This window comes from Mauremys mutica, chromosome 1, assembly GCF_020497125.1.
Source record: "Mauremys mutica isolate MM-2020 ecotype Southern chromosome 1, ASM2049712v1, whole genome shotgun sequence".
NCBI classification, from domain to species: Eukaryota; Metazoa; Chordata; order Testudines; family Geoemydidae; genus Mauremys; species Mauremys mutica.
Genome location: NC_059072.1, coordinates 303,942,586 through 303,955,671, shown reverse-complemented (window position 1 = coordinate 303,955,671; position 13,086 = coordinate 303,942,586). Strand labels below are relative to the sequence as shown.

General features: G+C 43.6%; 1 protein-coding gene across 1 annotated transcript in view; it reads right to left on the bottom strand.

The window, feature by feature from the left end:
- Nucleotides 1-398, bottom strand: part of GTF2F2 (general transcription factor IIF subunit 2) — a 133,568-nt gene extending 133,170 nt beyond the window's left edge. The window contains exon 1 of the mRNA XM_045013136.1: nucleotides 148-398. Coding sequence (XP_044869071.1) covers nucleotides 148-213 — 66 coding nt within the window. The 5' untranslated portion in view covers nucleotides 214-398. The remainder of the gene's footprint in view (nucleotides 1-147) is intronic.
- Nucleotides 399-13,086: the final 12,688 nt, after the last annotated feature.

Below are 13,086 nucleotides of genomic sequence, written 5' to 3'. Positions count from 1 at the left end.
TCTCGAGGCGAGCTCCGGTCTCGGCCCCGGGGAGGGAAGGAGCCGCGCCGGCCCGTGGCAGGGCCTCCCTCGCGGGGCAGGAGCCGGGGGGAGGAGGCAGGGTGAGTCGCTAGCCCGGCCCGGCCCGGCGCCCGCGCGGCCTCTCACCTTCACCAGCCACATGCCCGTGTTCTGCTTGGCCCCGGTCAGGTCCAGCTCCCCCTTCTCACTCATGGCTGCCCGGGCGGGGGGCGCGGGGACACGCGGAACCAGCTCGAGCCGCCCGCACACACAATGGCAATTGCATCCACCCGGACAGGAATCAGCGGCTCACCCGTCTACGGCGGCCCCACGCCGCCAAACTTCCGCGGGAAAGGGGCGCGAGGAGGGAGTTCCTCGCCTCCTCCCCAGGAGAAAGGGGGAGGGGGGAAGCCTGGGGAGTCTCGCGCTTCCTCCGGCCGGCGTGGGGGCGGGGCAGTAAGAGAGCCTGAGCCAGGGGTGCCGTAGTGGTGACTGGCACCGCACGGCGGCAGCCCGCCCCTCCTGGGCCGCCGGGGAGGGGTCCCGGTGTGCTGCGGGGAGCCCTAGCGCCGCGCTGGCTGGAGGGGTGACTTGTGGCAGGGCCACCCAAGCTGACAGAGTAGGGAGGAGATGAAAAGCAGCCGCTGGTCTTGCCCCGGGGCGGATTGAGTGAGTTGGGTTATAGACGGTGCTTAATTTGTACTGAAGGAGGTGCCAGGGCTGAAGCAGTGGTTTACTTTCATAACTGATAGGGCAACCCAGAGGCGTTGGGGTATGAGGTGCCTGGGCTACACCCTGCCACAAACTAAGCAATGGTTATAGAAACAACAGGGTAGCCATTCCTTGGAGGAAGTCAGATGCATGCCGTTTTAATCAATAATGGTTAATATTAGTACTGTAAAAGTCAGCCACTTGACAGCATCCCCAGAGCCTGGGCAGGACTGTGGAATCATCAGGCTCTGACTGTCAGCTCAGATTTGGCCCAAAATTCAGGTTAAAGGCAAGCTTTTACTAAACGCTGTGGTGACATTTCCCCAAATTAAATTAAAACCTCAGTGGGTACATGTGTATTTAAACAAAGAATCACCCTTTGCCGTGTTTGAAACCCAGACATTGCAACTCTAAAAACCTGAAAGTGAAATGCAAGGCTTGTCTCTCTGGAAACTAGAACCATAATAACTAAAGTTATTTGTAATTCCCACTTTTAGTTATTTCAGTGCAAGTCTTTGTGGACACTTTTCTTTTAACTCAGTGGGGAGGATATTCAGCATCTCAAAGAAATTCTGCAAGCGGAAGGATTTACAGATGATTGTTAACTGAGGCTTAGGGACTGAGTCTGTGAAGTGATGAGCACAAGGAGGTAGGAAGAGCTCAGCATCTTTCAAAACCTGGCCCAGTGTGATTCATCAAAAAGTGAGCGAATGGCAGAGTTGTGTCTAAATAGCCCATGCCATATGCTCAGACCACACCTAGCATGACTTAAAAATGATATGGAATGAATGTCTTCAACTCAAGTGACATTTTCAATAATCTGGTGTCATGATTCAATAGTTCTAATATATGTTACTGACACTACCAAACTAACGTAAAAATTTAAAAAGAGGAATATAAACAGGCCAAGTGCACAAGTAACCAACATAACTGACCAAATCAGGATTGTTAGCTAAATTGCCCTCTGAGAAATCATTGTTCTCATTTAAGGTGCTAAAAACAATAGGAAAAAAATCTGGCAATATCACTGGGTCAGCTGGTGGCTCAGAGCGGAAAGTGACAAGGCAGAGATTTCCTTCCCAGCTATATGCTACAGGCAGCCTTTCCAGTCCTGTTTCCATGGAAACTACAGTAAGGGGGGCAACAAAGTAAGAAGCATTTTCATTAATTCCTAATTTAAAATCCTAACCTTATGTTTGCCATTCCAGTGTTTCATTCCATGGATGAAGAATCAGAAACCAGTAGGCAGTAGCTGAGAGTTGGAGCTCTGTGTTTCCATTTCTGCTCCTGTTTATATGCCACAAATGTCAAATCAGGGGAAATAAATTACAAGGTTTTAAATTACAGAACGTTTACTTCTGATTTTTTCATCCCACCAGGTGGGATCAATAGATTGCACTGTAGCAAGCCTCAGAGAAGGACCTCTCTTTGTCACTTTCAGATGCTGCCTGAAGTCTGAGGGCTGGCAGTGCTGATTTATAAAATAAAAATAATCTGCAGACATAAGTGGCCTGATCCTGTACCGTTAAAATGAATAGGAGTTTTGTTGTGGACTACAGTGAATTTATGTATGCTTCCCTCAGAACCAAGAGGATATCAGGGAAAATATGCTTATAGGAGTTAACACTGTCCAACCTGCACTATGTCAGCAGCCCTTGTGGAGAGGGGAATGGGTGGCATAGATGCAGGCAGAGAAGACAATGGCAACAGAGAGGGAGCAGTTCTCAACTATCACTATGAAAGGTGTAGCACACTATGGATCGCAGCTTCCTTTCCTAGTACTGATCCACAGAGTTCAGAGACCAAGCCCTCTGCCTCCTCAAGGGCTCCAAAATTCCTTGCTCCTGGGGGCAGTAAACAGAGGAAACCCCACACGGTAACCCTTGGGGTGTCCAAGATTTCTTTATCCCAGTCTTGTAAATTTTAGCTGCCAGATGATTAAATATACTTCTTGTACTCCCATGGCTAACCCCCCGAAAAATAACAAAACAGTGAGGATTTGTTTACATACAACATACTTGGTATGTTTAATCAAACATACTTTTCTGGTATTTCCCCTTACTTAGAGGACTCCCCAGGAAAGTGAACTGTTGTGTGTAGAAAGGAAATAAAACTTAGCATACAATAATTGTTATTTTACAATGTAATGGAATGCATATATATATATAGAGAGAGAGAGATTTCTTTTTGCAAGCATCATAGAATTTTCCACATCAGATAAAATTACAGTTAACAAACAGTGCTGACATGGTAGATCAAACAGATCAGATATAATCACACAAAACTGTAAGTGCTGAATTATATTAAACAGATGGCTCTTGACTTGTGTTTGGATTTATAAGCAAAGTAGATGGTGCTCAGTGAATATTAATGAAAAAATATTTCCATAATGTGGGTGTGTAACAATAGAACAGAAGAATCTTGCTCTAAGAGGCAGAAGGATAGATTCATAGCCCCACTGGCTCATTTGTACTGCTTTGCTGGCACAGAGGGACTGTAAATTCAACTTTATTAGCCACATGAGTTTTTCCATGTAGAGAAAACCTCCAGGGTCCTGTAGAACCATTACCCCCCAGTTCCACACTACCCCCCAGTGCTTAGTGTAAAGTTTATTCCCAGAACAAAAGGGGGCATAGCCAATGTATTGCGGTGCCTCAGTGATTATGGCTGCCAGTACAGCTATGGAGACCACAGGCACTTTAGAGCAGCTCTGAAGCTACTTAGAGTTGTGCTGAGGTCCAAAGCATCCCCAGCCAGCCCCACAATTGAGAAGCAACAAAAAAACACTTTTGTTATTCCTTCCTTTGGGTCCTGTGCCAAGTACAGCTTGACCAACCAGGAATTGTATTTTGTCAGTTCCTGGAAGATAGCCATATATATTTAAGCAAAGTACAGGGGTAATTCAAATTCAAACATTCAACAAGCTATATATTCTTCACTCACTTCTAACTCTTTTCACACACTTCCCTTAAAACCTGAGGGGCCTGTCTACTCAGCATGGACATTCAGGATCTCCTGGCAGTTTATTTTCCTCTGCTCACCAATTGGGCAATATTTTATTTCCTCCCTCTTTTGTTCCTACGTGCAAACTGTCTGTTTGGTGCTTCTCATCTCAAAGGTGGTTGTATCAGTAATGATTGCTGCATGTATGTAGTTCATGAAGGCCTCTGGCAGCCTTCAGGATGAGAGATACTATCTAAATGTAAGATATTATTATTAATAGGTCCCTTAAAAAATGTCACCAGACCTAGGGATGGGCCAGGACCAGAACACTAGATGCACCCACCAGCTCCTCTTCATGAATTTTGAGGCTCTGTCTAGCTATGTTTCTATACATTGCCTCTTGCTGTGGAATCTGAGTGGTTTCTGGTTCTGGATTCTGTCATGCCTGAGGCACATCTCTGTAAGGGACCTGTGAAGGGCACTGAATTTGAACACCCCAGAGTTTGGGAAAATTCCGATTTGGGTCTGGATCTGAACTCCACAGCTCAGGCTAATATCTAACCAAGCAGAAAAGGGAGAGATGATGAATGATGGTTTTCATTCAAAGCAGGAGTGATACAGGCATTTTATCAGAAAGAAAACTGATCCAGAGACAGCTGATGCTCTTACTTCATTCATTCTTATCAGCAAACTCCTCATTAACAAATTAAAGTGAAAAAAGTGCTGAGCAGTTTCAGAGAAAAAAACTAGTGGAGTTAGACTGCCAAAGAGCTTCATGTCCTCCTCCTTAATCAAATGTGCCAGGTTTTTCCTCATCATCATCTTGGTTTAGCAGACAGTGGGGCAGATCTTCAGGTGTAATTATCCTCATTTCATTGAAGTCAATTGGCAATTTATGTCAATTTACACACTACCGTAACGGTGCTCCAGTAGCTGTCCCACAATGACCAGCAGTGACTGCTCTGGTCACAAATGTGTACTCTACTGCCCAGGGTCCTGGAATCCAGAAGACACCCCCCTCGTCACCCCTCAAAACTCCTGTACATTTTTGAAATGCCTTTTCCTGGTTACCCAGCTTGGCGAGCACACCTAGCATCTCTCCCTGGTTCTGTGCAACTGCCCAGCCAACCATGCTACTAGAACATCTAGATGCGTTCCTGCCTGGAGTAGACAGAAGATATCGGATCTCCTGGGCCTGTGAGGAGAAGAGGCTGTGCAGGCACTGCTACAGACCAGTCACAGAAACATGGACATCTATGAAAAGATTGCAGGGGGATGCAGGCAGAGGGGTACAACAGGGATCAGCTGAAGTGCCGTGTGAAAGCGAAGGAACTGTGGCAGGTGTACCGCAAGGCCAGGGAGGCCAACAGTCGATCCAGGCCCAAGTTGCAGACCTGCCACCTTTACAATAAGCTGGATGCCATACTTGGCAGAGACACCATCACCACTCTACAGACCATCATAAATACCTTGGAGTTGCCCAAGACAGAGACCCCTGCCATGAACAGTGAGGAGGAAGAGGGCATGTGGTGAGGGCTCCAGCTATGCCATGAACCAGGATCTTTTTGAGACTTCACCACAGTCTAGCCGGTCCCACCAGCCAACCACAGACAAGCCTGATCCAGGGTAAGGAACCTCGGGTAAGTTTGTGCATGCATTTTCCCTTAAACAGTTTGTGAAGATGAAATGTGAAGATGGCGCCCACCCCAACCCCAAGTTGGCACGACACAAATATCTTTTCGTTGTTTTGCTTGTATGAGAAAAGGTAGAGCTACAACAAACTTAGAGATAAAATTGTTATCTGCTTTCCATTCCCCTGTAGAGTTATTTGGGTGGGGGGACGGGACCATGTGGAGTAGTTTATGTGCATCAGGAAGTCCCTTGCATCCTCCTGAGAGATCTCATGGAGGTACTCTGCAATCTTCTCATGATCTTTTGTTACTTCCTCCATGGTAGGACTCCTGTGTCGCCCTGTGATGAGTTTGGCAGGCACCATTGCAGTAAACAGGCTTTGGCAGCTTTGGGATGGCAGCAGCAGCTGTGCTCTCTGTGCCTTTGTTACCCTCAGGAGTGAGATACCAGCTAAAATCGCCACCTGTGGAAAATAGCACCAGTGTTCAGGCCATCACCCTGTACTCTTCCCCTAGGAAACAGGGACTGCCATTTTTTTGTTTTCACACCACCAAACAATTCCCTTCTTATTTCCCTCGCCACGGGCGGGCCATACTCACCCTGGCTGTGGCAGACAGCCTGGAGAAGGAAATAGTGGACAGGAGAAAAGTCTAGGAGTATCAGCAGGAAAGGGAGAGGGAGATGCACCAGGACATAATGGGGCTTCTCAGGCAGCAAACATAGATGTTGCAGACTCTTGTTGACCTAAAGTTCCAAAAGTCATATGCTCCCTTTGCAGTCAATGGAGAACTCCATTTGAGTAGTTCCCTACACTGCCCTCTCCCGCCCCCCACAACATTCCCCATTGCATCAGGGGCTGCATCCCCGCTCTCCCACTCCATGCCAGGAGACAGTAAAGAAAACAACAACTTCACATAAACTGATTGATGTATGTTTGACTGAAATGGACACACGTTTTCTAGCATATTGAAGGTCTGTTCTGTTAATTTATTTTATAAGTTTGCACTATATTGTTGTTATTTTACACATTTTTTCACTGTTTTTTGTTATGCAATAAATGTTTATATTTTTGGAAATACATTCATCTTTATTACTTCATAATATATCCAGTAGAATGCCTGGTGCTACTCAAAGCACACCTTAATTGTAATTGTAATTAACAGGACCACAGAACTCATAGTTTCAGTGCAAAGCAAATTGTAATAATTATAAATGTACAGTAAGCACTGCATAATTCATAGAATCATTGGACAATAGGGTTAGAAGAGACGGCTAGGATCATCTAGTCTAACTCCCTGACAAGATGCAGGATTTGTTGAGCCTAAAACATCCAACACAGATGGCTATCCAGCCTCCTTTTGAAAACTTTCAGTGAAGGAGCTTCCACAACTTCCCTAGGCAGTCTGTTCCATTGTCCTACTGTTCTTACAGTTAGGATTTAATCTAAATCTGCTATGTTGTAGTTTGAACCTATTGCCTCTTGTCCTGCCCTCTGTGGCAAGAGAGAACAACTTTTCTCCATCTTTTTTTGGCAGCCTTTCAAGTATTTGAAGATCGCTGTCATGTTCCCCCTTAATCTCCTCTTTTCCAAACTAAATATACCCAGTTCCTTCAGCCTTTGCTCATATGGCTTGTATTCCATCCCTTTGAACATCTTTGTCACTCACCTCTGGATCCTTTCCAGTTTCTCTACATTGGCTCTATACATTGGTGACCAAAATTGGACACAATACTCCAGCTGAGGCCTAACCAGCACCAGGTAGAGCAACAGGGCCAGCTTTAGGCCAATTCGCCCGATTCCCCGGAATCAGGCCCTGCGCCTAAGAGAGCCCCGCACCAGGGCCCCGCGCCTTAGGCGCCTTTTTAATTATTTTTTTTACTCACTCGGCGGCGGTCAGCTCCGGGGGTCTTCGGCAGCAGTTCAGCAGCCGGGGGTCCTTCGGTGCTGCGGAAGACCCGGAGCGGACCCCCCACCACCGAAGTGCCGCTGAAGCCCCGGACCACTGCCAGGTATTCGAATCGGGCCCCGCACTTAATAAAGCCAGCCCAGTAGAGCGGTACTATCACCTCCCGTGACTTGCATGCTATGCCTTTGTTAATGCAACCCAAAATTGCATTTGCTTTTTTTGCAACAGCAGTGCATTGTTGACTCATGTTGACTCATAGTGATCCACCACAACTCCCAGATCCTTCTCAGCAGTGCTGCTGCCAGGCCATAGGTTCATTAAAGATAGTGTGCTATTCATAAATCAAGCACTACACAATTCCTAACCCCTAAAACTTCAGGGCCAGGTACAGCACTGTCCAGAACAGCACATTGCCGTGACTAACTGTTAAAGTGCTCTTTCAAGGCCCCCCTCAGCCACATAATTCCTCGCTGAGCTCTTCTGATGGCCCTTGTGTCTGGCTGTTCAAAGTCAACAGCCACTCCACCTTCGCCCTCCACCCCAGCAGCAACCTTTCCCCCCTTTGCCTCACAGATATTATTCAGGACACACAGGCAGCTGTAACCAGTAGAATATTTTTCTCACTGAGATATAATCTAGTAAGAAAACAATGCCACCATCCCTTCAATCTACTGCATGCAAATCCAACTGTCATTCTGCACCTGCTGAGCTGATAGTTGAGTCTTTCCTTGGAGATATCAAAGGTACTAGAGTACAGCTTCATGAGACAGGGGAGCAAGGGCTAAGATGGATCCCCCAGAATCACTACTGGCATTTAAATATCAGCAATGGTAATCCACTGGGGTCAGGAAAGAAATTCCCTGCTTGCAGCTTCCTGAACAGTCCTGTGTTCTTAAAAATGTGTGTTCATGCACCTTGCCTGACCAGCCCACACTGATATCAGTGAAGCATCCCCAGTGATCCACCAATGTTTGCATAACCATAGACATGTAGCCCTTTCTGTCAATGTGCTCTGTATCAAGGAGGGCTTGGGGCCAAAATAAGGACATTTCTTCTTTCAGTTGTTTTGTTTGCCCTACATTACTCGGAATAAGAGGGGGATAAACTACCAAAAGAGAACAGTCTGTCCATGTAGAGAAGGGGTCGGCCACCTCTGGCACGCGGCTTGCCAGGGTAAGCACCCTGGCAGGCCAGGCCAGTTTGTTTACCTGCCGTGTCAGCAGGTTCAGCGGACCACGGTTCCCACTGGCCACGGTTCGCCGCTCCGGGCCAATGGAGATGGCGGGAAGCTGCGGCCAGCACATCCCTTGGCCCTCACCGCTTCCCGCAGCCCCCATTGGCCTGGGACGGCGAACCACGGCCAGTGGGAGCCTTGGTCTGCTGAATCTGGTGACGCGGCAGGTAAACAAACTGGTCCAGCCCTCCAGGTGCTTACCCTGGAGAGCCGCGTGCCAGAGGTTGCCAACTCCTGATGTAGAGTATGATCATGTACATTGGGATGAGAGGAATCCCAAAGTAACTAACTCCTAGCATAGAATATAGACCATCTAATCTTGGGTCTGTTTGTTATCCTTTTACAACTAAGGATTTTCAAGATACCCCTCTAGAGATAGTGGAAATATTTTTTGCAGCCATGAATTTTCAGGATTGCATGTCACCAGTACACTAATAACAATACTGCTCCCATAAAATGCAAAGTAGTACTACCTAATCCAAACATCACTTGCTTAGCAGTCCAGGGAATGATATTGAGTTCATATCTGGAGCTGACCCTGCAGTTAGTAGGGCTGTCGATAACAGTTAACTCATGTGATTAACTCAAAAAATTAATCATGATTTAAAAAAATTAATCATGATTAATTGCACTGTTAAACAGTGGAATACCAATTGAAATATATTAAATATTTTTGATGTTTTTCTACATTTTTAAATATATTGATTTTAATTGCAACACATTATATAAAGTTGACAGTGCTCACTTCATATTATTATTTTTATTACAAATATTTGCATTGTAAAATGGCAAACAAAAGAAATAGTATTTTTCAATTCACTTTATACAAGTACTGTAGTGCAATCTCTTTATCATGAAAGTGCAACTTACAAATGTAGATTTTTTTACATAACTGTGCTCAAAAGCAAAACGATGTAAAACTTTAGAGCCTACAAGTCCACTCAGTCCTACTTCTTGTTCAGCTAATCACTAAGACAAACAAGTTTGTTTACATTTACGGGAGATAATGCTGTCTGCGTCTTATTTATAATGTCACCTGAAAGTGAGAACAGGCGTTCGCATGGCACTTTTGTAGCCAACATTGCAAAGTATTTACATGCCAGTTATGTTAAACGTCCGTATGCCCCTTCATGCGTCCGCCACCATTCCAGGGGATATGCTTCCATGCTGATTATGCTCATTAAAAAATAATGCATTAATTAAATTTGCGACTGAACTCCTTCGGGGAGAATTGTATGTCTCCTATTCTCTTTTACCCGCATCCTGTCACATATTTCATGTTATAGCAGTCTCAGATGATGACCCAGCACATGTTTTTCATTTTAAGAACACTTTCACTGCAGATTTGACAAAACACAAAGAAGGTACCAATGTGAGATTTCTAAAGATAGCTACAGCACTCGACCCAAGGTTTAAGAATCTGAAGTGCCATCCAAAATCTGAGAGGGATGAGGTGTAGAGCATGCTTTCAGAAGTCTTAAAAGAGTAACACTCTGATGCAGAAACTACAGAACCCAAACTACCAAAAAAGAAAATCAGCCTTCTGCTGGTGGCATTTGCCTCAGATGATAAAAATGAACATGCGTCGGTCTGCACTGCTTTGGATGGTTATCAAGCAGAAGATGTTATCAGCATGAACACATGTCCTCTGGAACACTGGTTGAAGCATGAAAGGACATACAAATCTTGCAATACCGGCTACAACAGTGCCATGCGAATGCCTGTTCTTTTTTTCAGGTGATATTGTAAACAAGAAGAGAACAGCATTATATCTCCTGCAAATGTAAACAAACTTGTTTGTCTGAGTGATTGGCTGACCAAGAAGTAGGATTGAGTGGACTTGTAGGCTCTAAAGTTTTACATTGTTTTGTTTTTGAGTGCAGTTTTTTTTTGTACATCATTCTACACTTAAGTTCAACTTTCATGATAAAGAGTTTGCTCTACAGTGCTTGTATTAGGTTAATTGAAAAATACTATTTCCTTTGTTTTTTACTGTGCAAATATTTGTAATAAAAAATAAATTTAAAGTGAGCACTGCACACTTTGTATTCTGTTGTAACTGAAATCAATATATTTGAAAATGTAGAAAATATCCAAAACTATTTAAATAAATGGTATTCCATTATTGTTTAACAGTGCAATTAATCGCACGATTAATCGCGGTTAATTTTTTTAATTGCTTGACAGCCCTAAATATTAGCAACTTAAACATTATTGTTGTCTGAAAACGCTACTAAAGAACCACCTAAGATCATTAAAGTAGAGGTGAGGGGATCTAAATCCCCCCGTGCCCACCCTCCTCTCCTCGTTTATAAATATTGTACATTTGAAAGCACTTTGGCCTCAGTGTGCTTAAATCCCATCTGTGACAGATATGACAATCTCCTGCAATATACTGGACAAACCTTATGGAAATAAAATAAATCTTATTGAATTAGGTTTGATGGGTCCATTGTATTAAAAATGCAATTGTTTATGTGTTATTGTGGAACTGTATGTAATTTCTGTAGGAGATGGGACTAATGCAATCTCTAGGATCTTCAAAGGACTTTTTGGGACAACACTTGTGACATGGATTTCCTAGGAAATATTTGGGGTGAGGACAATGCAAATGATCCGTCTCCGAGTCTATCCTTTTGAAACTGCACCTTGAGCAGAAATCCATTGTCTAGCTGATAACCCATTCCTGGTCTCTGCAAAGGCCCAAACCTGATAAATGAATGCTTCACAAATGAATATTCTAGTTCTGGGTAAAAAGTTCTTTATGAACTTGAAGCCACAGGAAAACCCTCATGTAGGGGTCTGAAAGACTGCTCCCCTGCCAGAGCCCATGCTGGAGTTGATGTGATCTCTGGTAAGCTTATTACCATGTGTGTATGTTCTTTTATTGGTTTTATCTGTATTCTTTTTGCATTAAGAATAAAATGTGCTTGCTTAGAAAGATCTATGTGTTAATTTATACCTGTGACAATTACACGCTGAAGAAAAGGCAAAAGAATCATAGAATCATGGACTTTAAGGTCAAAAGGGACCATTATGATCATCTAGTCCGACCTCCTGGACAACGCAGGCCACAGAATCTCACCCACTCACTCTTGCTTAGGCAACCTATCTTTTGCTGGGGATATCACAATGCAGTCAGGGGACTGTACAGCCTGAAAATACCCAGATCAGAATGGAGAGAGACATGTCTTTCCACCCAAGATAGCCAAGAGATGGGGAGCCAGAAGCCTAGAGTGGTACCCTTGCTGGACCATAGATGGGGAATACTATTGCAGTTGCCCTGAACTCTAATGCCATGGACTTACTTCACTGGGACTTTAAACATGTGCTTAAGTGATTTCTTGAGTAGGAATACTTCCCTGAATCAGGGGCATTGTGTACAATCAGTTTTACTATAGATAATTTCCCTTGTTGTTTATATGAATCTTTCACACAACAGCACAGAAGAGAAAAAATATTTTAAAAAGTAGGAAGATGTGGCTGTAAAATCACAAAAACTATCAGGGGGACTAAGAGGGCAGGTGTTGTATCTGAATTCTATTTTAACCAATTTTTTTAAAAGTGACTAGATTTCAAGTTGACAGTGTCCCTTTTAACCAAGTTCCTCTCTGCCTCTTTCTGGTGTATGTCCAGTTAGCTGTTAAAGAGTATCAGCACTTCTCAAGAAAAATTCACTGGCCAAACAAGCATTCTCTCAATAAGAGGTTTTCAAAGTCCAAGGTTCTCTTTGTGCTATTATTTAGCTCATAATGTGCGCTCCATGTAGCTTATCAGTTTCTAAAGTGTTTTTTTATACTGTGAATATGAAGGATGCTGTATAGCTAAATCCTCTTCTATCTGCTTTTGCTTCTTGACTCATTTACATTTCCTTTGATTCTCATGTTTTCTTTAGAGATACTGCCTGTGAACATGATAGGTCAGTACTTTTGTGATCATTTATTTTTATATACCGTGAGCAGTAAAGTCACACGTCTCAGATGAAACAACAATCTTTAGTTCCAAATAATGATAGAATGAGGCATTTTCTGTTTAGCTGCAAAGTAAATTTATTTTCAATAGATTTTTTCCCCCTTTCTTTGTTTTAAATGAGATGATTAATCTGAATCATCAGGCCTATCTGCTTCATCATTCTTGCTAACTAACTGCAGCTTCTTTCTTAGGATCTTTACTTCTCCAGCCTAATGATCTTTTGCTTTTAGTGCTATTCTTGCTGAGTGTGTGTTGGTGGCAATTTTCTAAAATGGTACTTGTGGTCTATTAAATATTGTTAATTACAGCACTAAGTCTCCTTGTTCCATATGCTAATATTGGTATTAATGACAGGAGTAAAACTTTCCACTCTCCCTACCCTAAAAAAAAAAAAGTATTTTCCTACAAAATCAGATTGGATATACACCTCTACCCCCACATAACGCAACCCAATATAACACAAATTCGGATATAACACAGTAAAGCAGTGCTCTGGGTGGGCGGGGCTGCGCACTCCGGCAGATCAAAGCAAGTTCAATATAACGCGGTTTCACCTATAACGCAGTAAGATTTTTTGGCTCCTGAGGACAGCGTTCTATCAGGGTAGAGGTGTATGTGAAATAATGAAAAATCTTAAATATTTAAAAATCAAATGACATCTTTGATTTTGTTAACAGATTATGTTAA